The following is an 8,656-nucleotide window of genomic DNA, read 5'->3' as shown; positions in this document are numbered from 1 at the left end:
GTAATTTGCCGCTGTGGTGGGCAGACGCTGACCACCTATGCCTACATCTAATAATTTCGGTCTGCTTGTGCAGTTAAGAACCTTGTAAGTGACAGGTCAACATTTAAAAGTGTGTGCCTGATCTCACCAGTAAATGTCACAAAGGAAGTTCAGTCGGCGATGTCAAGCTCACGTTTGTACAGCGAGTAGCATTTTCGTATCTCGTTCATTTTCGGCCCTCGTATTGTTTTAAGGGCATATACAAGCAGCGCGACACATTCTAGCGTATGTAAAACGGCAGTACTCATACCCCCTCTCATTCGAAGAGATAGCCGTTGCACTTTATAGATTTCTCTCAGCTACGTCACGCAGTTTCGATGAGGAATAAAAGGGCAACCCACATTGGCTATACAAATGCACAGCTAATTGTTTACCCCTTGTCGTGGGCTATTCACTCTACCGATCCCTGTGCCGAGCACGTCCCATGATTCTAACAGTCGGCAAAAACTTTTGCCATGTCCACGTGGTAACGAGAACGGAGTACTTGGCAATATTCTAGTGACGCTTTAACAGAAACGACGAGCCGATAGGGCCAACATCAAGCACCGATAAGGGGGGAATAAGCCCTCGAAAACGAGAGAACACGGCATGACAATCATGACCAGCACGCGTGGAGGTGCATTTACTAGGGAAAAAATCACAGATTCATGTTGCGGATAGAACGTGGCCCAGCAAGCAGTGAAGGATTCCTACTTGAGCATGGGCGCCGTGAATTAGCCGCTCGCAGTGTGATATGGTTGGATGCTAGATTGATACGCCACTCATGGATCGCGTTATGAAACATCAATCCGGGATGCTTTGTGCACGTACTTTAACGGCTCATGAACGGCAAGAAGTTATAAAGCTGGCTCACGAGGAGGAAGAAAAATAAAGCTGTGCCCATAATTAAATAGCAGCTCACATATCAAAGAACGAACTGCTCCAGAAACGATAGCCGACGTGTACGCAGAATGTTTATGAGGGCGCAATGAAATGTGGCCCACAATATTCACACCATGGAAAGAGTCGACACATCACATATTTATGGGACGTCACAGTTATGCGTTTGACCGAAGGGTAAGTTGTTTACAAACGATAGATCTTATTGGCAACTTTAAAACTTGGGACGACATTGGTAAACACGGAAAGCACGCATTTTGTCGTTGACAATTCTATCTCGTTAGCGTCGTTGTACCAGCGACGTTCATGTCGACAAAAATTACAACGAAAAAAATTGTTCTCTAGAGAGAGAAGAATTTCTCTTGAAGACAAGTTCATTGGTAAAGAAACATTCGGCATGGCCGATGCATGGAACACGCGACTCATTTCTCTCCAGGGAAGTTGCTCTAGCATCTTAGCTAACCAGGAGGCGTGGAGATAGTATAGGACAGGATATCAAGCAGGAAATCAACTATGCACAATGTTATCTTTGCGTAGATGAGTACTGAGACGGAATGTATAAGTTTTTCTTTTCACACCGTAACAGAGCCGGAAGGAACAAATAGCTGTATTTGGTTCACGTTGGCTACTGATTCAGGAGAACTTTTTACCATGCATTGCCTGCACCAGAATCCGAATCCAAATTAGAAATAGATGGGGGTCATTTGAGAGCGGCACACCTTTATTGCGAATTTCAACGTGACGCCATCGGGATAGCAAGCGTTTGAAATTGGTGGCCATTAAATAGTTCTCTGGTATTGGGAGACTTATACGCATATTGTCACGTACGTTTCTTCATGCCCTATGCTGCTTGATTATTGCTGGCCTTTTACTTTGTTTTCTCCTGTCGTGATAATCCACGACTGATAGCTACAGTGAAGGATGATGTGCACGTCTTGTTAAGCTTTCGCGGTGGTCGGTACCGGGGCGTTATATGTTCGATTGTAGCGTTAGAAACTAACTGCACGTTGTTGAAGGCCATCTATGTTATGCGGACTGCTGCCCCGTAGCAGACACGCTTTATTTTTCTTGCGGGGCCCAAGTTCGCCCCAAATTAGGTGTAAATGATATTAACAAACGGCAGAGGGACTGAGAAGTAATTTCGCCCCAGAATTGTGGATGATCGCCGTTTTCGGGCTTCGCCGAGAGCAAAACCAGCCTAGGCGCTTGGTCACCGAGTCAGAAGGCGCTCTTCGGCAGCAGAGAGCCCGCGTCGCCACCTCGGGGCATCTTAACCTGTCGCACGTACGGTCTGGAAACGTCGGAAAGGGGGTGACGTTGGGGGCTCTTTGGCCAGGAAGCGCGGACGGAGGCGCCCTGCCTGGGACGGACCATGGGCAAAGCGTCATTAGAGCGTCAATGGGCATGCTTGGGGGACAAATGGGCAACTCCAAATCCAGAGGGATCGCTGACCCGATGCGGGGTCTCTTGAAAGACAGGCTGGCATGGGAGACACAATCCATCTCTGCACTTACAGTTTTATGGGCCCCCCGAAGGAGAAGAACCACGCGCAAGACGGCATGATGAATCGGTGGGTGCGCTTCTGCAGGGGTGCCCTTTGCGGCATGCAATGCGGTTTTAATTAAGGCGCGAGCACGGGGCGACGCAGATGTTCGTTCCCCGTAAGTGTTCCTCAAAATGTCGGGAGACTTTCCCATGCATGTCGCAGAGCAGGACGGTTGGGGTGTTGTTTGTTTATTTGTTCTTTGGCAGTTCCTTTCTCTCCCTCTATCTCTCTGAATGTTCCGAGGAACGCAGGGACAGGGTGAGGGTGTCTCCAGTGAGCGACAGCCCATTTGTCCCAATCAGGTCATTCGGGTGTCGTGATTTGCCGTGAGGGGATTCGGCAGGAACGATTGAAGCGTTAAGACCTGGCTCCCGACCTCTGACGGAGGTTCTGGGCGAAGGAAAGGTGCTCTGCACTTTCGGCTCTGCCGAGTTAAGCCGCCGGTCCAAGTGTAACCGAAGGGTCTTGACGTACCAACGGTGTTATGCACTATCGGCTATGTCGAGTTGATACGCCAGACTCGCTGTAAATAGCTGTCGATGTAAATATTGTGTACATAAAGTCTTTTCTCTAAGCGTAAACGTCTATGGCGTCCCATCTCTGATGGAAGAGGAGAAGCGACCACGACAGCAGCTGAATAGATGTTTCTCTACCAAGTAAGCCGGTTACGCCAGCTTGGAGCACTCTGTGCTACGAGCATAGGAAGGTAGAAAATTTAGTTCAGGTATGTTCTTTTTTTCTACACCATCCGCTAACTTCATGCATACGTGCTGTACGGGACAATATAACTTCGGAAAACAAAAACGCTTTCTATAGCTTAGCAGTCGCTTTTGGTCGCACTGGCATGAAAAATGATGTAGGTAAATAGAGAAATGACGTATTGCCTCCGACCTACTTGTTATGACTTGTGCTTCCACAACGTAACTTTTTTTCTGCTTATGGCTTGGAGATCAGTGCGCCCGCCTTTTTCAGGGGCTTCTGGTGACTCTACGACGTCCCTTTTGAGTCTTGAGCATTGTCGTGTTTTTTCTCAAATAATTTTTGCTGTTGTCCTGTAATTGTTCTTAAGTAATTTAACCAAACTTGAACCGGTTCAAGCAAGCTTCGGTCAGGAATACTTCGTAGTTCAGAAATTAAAATGAACAATAAAACGTTTTGTCTGAACAGGAACAAAAAGAGGAAGGAAAACGGTTTAGTTCGACACTCTGCTACAGGTTGAGGGCAAATTCATCCGCAACTTTTCTTTCCAGTTTGGCGCTATTCTAGATTGAATGCAAATCGAACGTTTTGCCTTTTGCAGATGCAGTACATACCATATAGTGTTGACATTCCCGTACATAGGGGGAATGGGCTGGATACCCCGTTGGCCTTCCACAGGACATATCGGGCAGATGCAGTAAGTCACAAACCTGTAGTCATATATGTATGCCCCTCCTCCCGCAACAACTACCGCTTCCGTGGCTATAAACAAAAATCTTTCGCCACTCCACACGCGCATCGGTAACTTCGTGTGGTTCATGGCTTCCCGCACCGTTTCTGCCGGCCCGAGGATATGGCGTTCAGATCGGTTCATGAATTACTGTATGTGCACCCGCTGCAGCCTGTTTATTGGTTCAGGGCAGTTGGCAGCCTTCGGCGCGACTTGTCTCTTCCACGCTATAGGCTAGCTGCCTTCGCAGACCTACCACACCTGTTGTAGGATTATATCTGACTGCACTAAAGTAGTGCCTGTACTATGTGTGAGAGAGAGAAACGCTTACTGGTACGAAATGCTGAGAGGCCACGGCCTGAGGTACATTCCTCTAACCAGCTATATTCTGCGCTAGGGGAAGTGGAAGAGGGAAAGAAATTGGGTAGAAAGGGGAGCATGATGGGTGACGAGGATGACAGAAGGACATTGTACAACATTCGACAAACTATTAGGTTTACTCAGAGCCTATGGTCCAAACCAGGGGCCGAATTCACAAACCTTGTCATTCGTAAGTGCTGTTTTTCATTGGCAGATCGCCTTCGCTAATAATATGTCCTACATCACTGTTGGCTGTCCCTAACGCTTTTAGCGTAAGAACCTTTTGTTAATACGGGCCCTGTTATTTATAAAAAGTCTAGTAAAGGCTGTATTGCCTGAAAACTAGATATAACGTCATGCCAAGTGCTAAAGATAACGTCCTCCAACAATGGTGGGCTGTCGTAGCGCGTAGCATCATTTCTCAACTTTTGACGCTCTTTCATGTACTGAAGCTAGTCACACAGCACATGACCTATAGTCTGTTTCACAATGCGCAGTTCACAGTGTGGATACTAGCTAAGTGCATCGCATTAGGTGATCATACCTGTGCCTAACCGCCACCCCCTGCCTAAGTCTGCGCAGAACACTCACACAGCTGCACTGAATTTTTGGTGGTAGCCTAATTCTCCCGTTAGGGTCCAGTCTCTAGAGTCATCTGTGGCGATTATACAGATTGTCCCAGTGCTTTTCAGTCACTTTTCGGATGACACATGAGAGAAGGCAGTTGGCGTCCGCTCTTGAAAAAGGAATATTAAGGAGTGGCTCTCATTTTTCGAGTGCCTTCACTTCAGCATCGACCAGTTCGTTTCCATGTTCAACATGGCGACTGGGAATCCATTGAAATGTAATATGGTGGCCGTTTTCTTGCGCAGGAATGAATAGCTCGGAAGTTTGCAGAGCCAGCACTCCATAAGAGCTTTATTTCCTTACAACTAAGTAACGGCAGAGCCGATTTAAAGTCCCTGAAAACTGTTATTACTTGAGGAGGCTGTCGCAAAATATAGAGAACTGCCTCTCGGATTGCCACTAGTTCCGTGGATATTTGTGTCGTCTTGATACGCAGACGAAACTGTCGAGTGACTTTATGCCTATGCGCGACGAAAGCAGCTACGACGAGACCGATCCGTCTGTACACATATTCAGCGACAAGCCACATTCTTTCGACATTTATTCAAATGTTAGAAATCTCAGGCACATGGTAGGTATTCGTGATTTTTTGAAATACCGAGAATAGATACGTACCCGTATTTTAGACATTACCCACGGGGGCATATTTGGAAGTTCATCAGAGAAAAAGGATTACGGTATGGCGTATTCTTAATATTTAGTGACTCTCATAAAATTTGAGTCCGGCTGCATGTCGAGAAGTGTCGATAAGGGGTAGCGACACTGTACTAAGTAGACATTAATTCATACAAATCACCCACCTGACCACCACCTGCTGATGCATGATTCACATTGTAAGCCCCTGCCGGATTTCAATGAATAGAACAAACTATGTGCGTATGAGATGCTTGACCCATTATATACGCCAAGGAAGATTTTCAAGTATAAAATGTTACCTTCCTCTACATTGAGAATTTCCAATTAACTCATTTCAAGAAATCGAAACAAGTATTTGTGACAAAGCTGGTGCCGATATGAGCTGTTTTCCAGCGCCTTCATTGTGGCACGGCTTCTAACAATAGTCTTGCTTGAACTGAGTATACTGTGTACGGTACAATTAATTTTCACTTTGTGTGAGAGTGAAACACACCAGTAAATACTGCTGAGGCTACAGAAATCAAACAAAATAATTAGCTGACTTCTATGACGATCTTCCATTGAGTGTAGAAACTCCAGAGAGGCGCGCGATAACTTTTTATACCTTTGTAAAAGCTAGGCAATCGTTGAGGTTTTATATGCAAGAATCCCAACTTCTGACATCACGTCGTACGCCAGACCTGTAGACACACAATTACAAAACATAAAGCACATACGCACGCACATTTTATTCTCCTTCTAGTAACGCACCAGCGGCCCAGCTCTGAATATTTCCAGCTCTGCTGCGCATAACGGTAGCAGCGGGTCGTATAGTTGTCCTTGTGTGGGTGTTTCACGATACGAAAACCCACTTCAAATGTGACTTGTAAGTGAGGCATTTGTAAAGCTCGTGATACGCAACGCTGAAATTTGTCCGAAATTATGTTGGTGCTGATTCCGAACCGGCTGCAAGTGAACGTCGTCTTCGTTCTTCGTCGTCTTCCGGCTTCATTCGTTTACCTGGCCTAATTAATCTTCTCAAACCGGAGCAAATGATCACGGATGCCACCAATGCAGCTTGTGTGTTTCCTCGCTGCTTTAGATACACAAATTGTGATTACAGTTGTCTAAGTGTCACGCGGCGCTGCCTCCGTCGTTAGCACTCGAGGTCAGTTCTTTATATTCTTCCAAAATGACCCTTCATACGAGGTTGCCCAGTCTCTGACTTCCTGCCACTCGCGTGTACACAATAATTGCATTCATGAACAAAGTTCAAGTTAAACTGGGCATCTTGAAACATTGATGATGACGCTCAGGATACTCGAAGGAGTTCTGACAGGCAGCGAGCTTGCTGTGGAACTCTCACTGGCTTCGTTCATTCGTGTACATGTGACCGTTTGAGATGGCGGCATTTAGCGATTCAGTTGCTGTGACCGACGAACCAATGTCACACCCGGAAGAGGTAACGTTTGACATAAGTTCACTACAAACGAATGCTGCCTCAATAAGTAAATGCTCCGTTGGCACGTTTCAACCAGCTTCGCGCTGCTGCTGCTGCGATGCAGTTGGTCGGACGTCCCTTCGGAACGCTGGTGCATGGAATATCCATTCGGTGTGAGCAGCGTTTGCCTCATTGCCACTGAGAATACTGGTTCCTGCTTCTGTCGGGCGGGGGTCACGGAGGCATTTTTTCGCAGCATGCCCTGAAACGCGTACTTCAGTCGACTTTCTCCATGTTGTACATGTCCCCTAGGATGCGTTCGATGGGGATGTTGCCGATGGTGTCCCGGAAGAAGAGCCGCTCGACAGTGGCCGCCGACACGGCCCGCAGGATGGGCAGCAGCAGCAGTAGGCGGCCGAAGCGGGTTGGCTGGCGCGGGTGCTTGTGTCGGATGTAGTCGCCCAGTACGCACTGCGCCTGATCCTGCAGCATCTCCACCGGGTGCACGTCGCACAGGCCGATAGTCTCTGCGTGGTAAAGGATGGCGATCAGTTCGTGATACAATTTGCTAAGGCAGTGACTTCGTTTATTCACTTCAATAAAACTAAATTCGCTCTCCCGACCCTTCGAACTTATGAAGCATCACTGTAAGCGAAAGGAAGTGGTTCATCTATCGCTTTCCAGGCTGACAGCGTTCTACAATCTGATAGTATAGCAGCGTGGGCAGACCAAAGGGCACTGCCCAGTCATTGAAATTGTAGGAGACGTGTCATCCGTCATAGAGAGAAAACTCTTCTTGCTGTAATCTGTGGTCGGCATAATAGGAGGTGGGGTGAAACCGCACGTGTGCCATTGAAGTGACTTCACATACTGAAGAAATTCAAGCTAGTCAGGTATATTAGTGTTGGGGAACTGTCTTACGTTATTCTCGCAAAACTGGGGCAGGGATATTACAGAAGGCTTTCATACGAGATACAGCTTCCCTGCTTACCTGCAGTCAGTTCTATCTGCTGGGGAAGTCAAGTAACGTTTTTGTGTGTTGTTCTGCATAGCGTCGCTCGCACTGCCGTTCGACTGGCACTACGAGGTATAACACTGGTATTCAGCAGAAAAGCCAACACAGCTGGTGCAGGCGCGAATGCATTGTTGGCTTCGGCGTTGCCGAACGCAAAGTTACTACGGCTGTACGGCTTGTACGATTTATTAATGTTGCAATGATCGGTCTTTAGTGTTTGTAATCTCATTTCAAGTTGCGGAATGACCACTGCTGCAACCCGGCCAGACTGTTGAACCACCCGTCTTTCTCATAACTATCCGGTTCAAGTTCACAAATAGTTCTCTGGGGCATACTGATATGTCCGCGATGAATTCTTCCGCCGAAATTTCCATTCGAAGCGAACGTCGCCTAAAGCTATGCTTAGAGACATGCTTGCATGTGTGCCTCAATATGGGCAAGAAGAAGCAGTGTAAAATTATGCAGTTGCGCGAACAAAGAAATACCAGCTCAATAAGCTGAACCGAAACCGCAGGGTAGTGGTCGGTGAAAGGTCTATGACACTGTTTATTGGAAGTCATGCATCATTTTTTTGTATGGCATATGGCGTTAAGATCATTTTGTGAACTTCCGCATTATTTAATGCTGCTTCAAAGCCGCAAACATCATTTGCACGTTTTGCATGGAGGCGACGTTAAAGTCTGTAGCACTGAGCGTTCGTCTCAC

General features: G+C 47.0%; 1 protein-coding gene across 2 annotated transcripts in view; it reads right to left on the bottom strand.

Moving 5' to 3' along the window:
- Nucleotides 1-6,220: 6,220 nt before the first annotated feature.
- The window catches only part of dsf (nuclear receptor dissatisfaction), a 74,872-nt gene continuing 72,436 nt past the window's right edge, over nucleotides 6,221-8,656 (bottom strand). For both annotated transcript variants that reach the window (XM_055066927.1, XM_055066928.1), the window contains exon 8: nucleotides 6,221-7,463. In XM_055066927.1, the coding sequence (XP_054922902.1) occupies nucleotides 7,213-7,463 (251 nt within the window). In that variant the 3' untranslated portion in view covers nucleotides 6,221-7,212. The remainder of the gene's footprint in view (nucleotides 7,464-8,656) is intronic.

Source organism: Dermacentor andersoni, chromosome 6 (genome assembly GCF_023375885.2).
Source record: "Dermacentor andersoni chromosome 6, qqDerAnde1_hic_scaffold, whole genome shotgun sequence".
NCBI lineage: Eukaryota > Metazoa > Arthropoda > Arachnida > Ixodida > Ixodidae > Dermacentor > Dermacentor andersoni.
The sequence above is the reverse complement of the archived record's forward strand: the minus strand, read 5'-3'. Positions and strand labels throughout refer to the sequence as shown.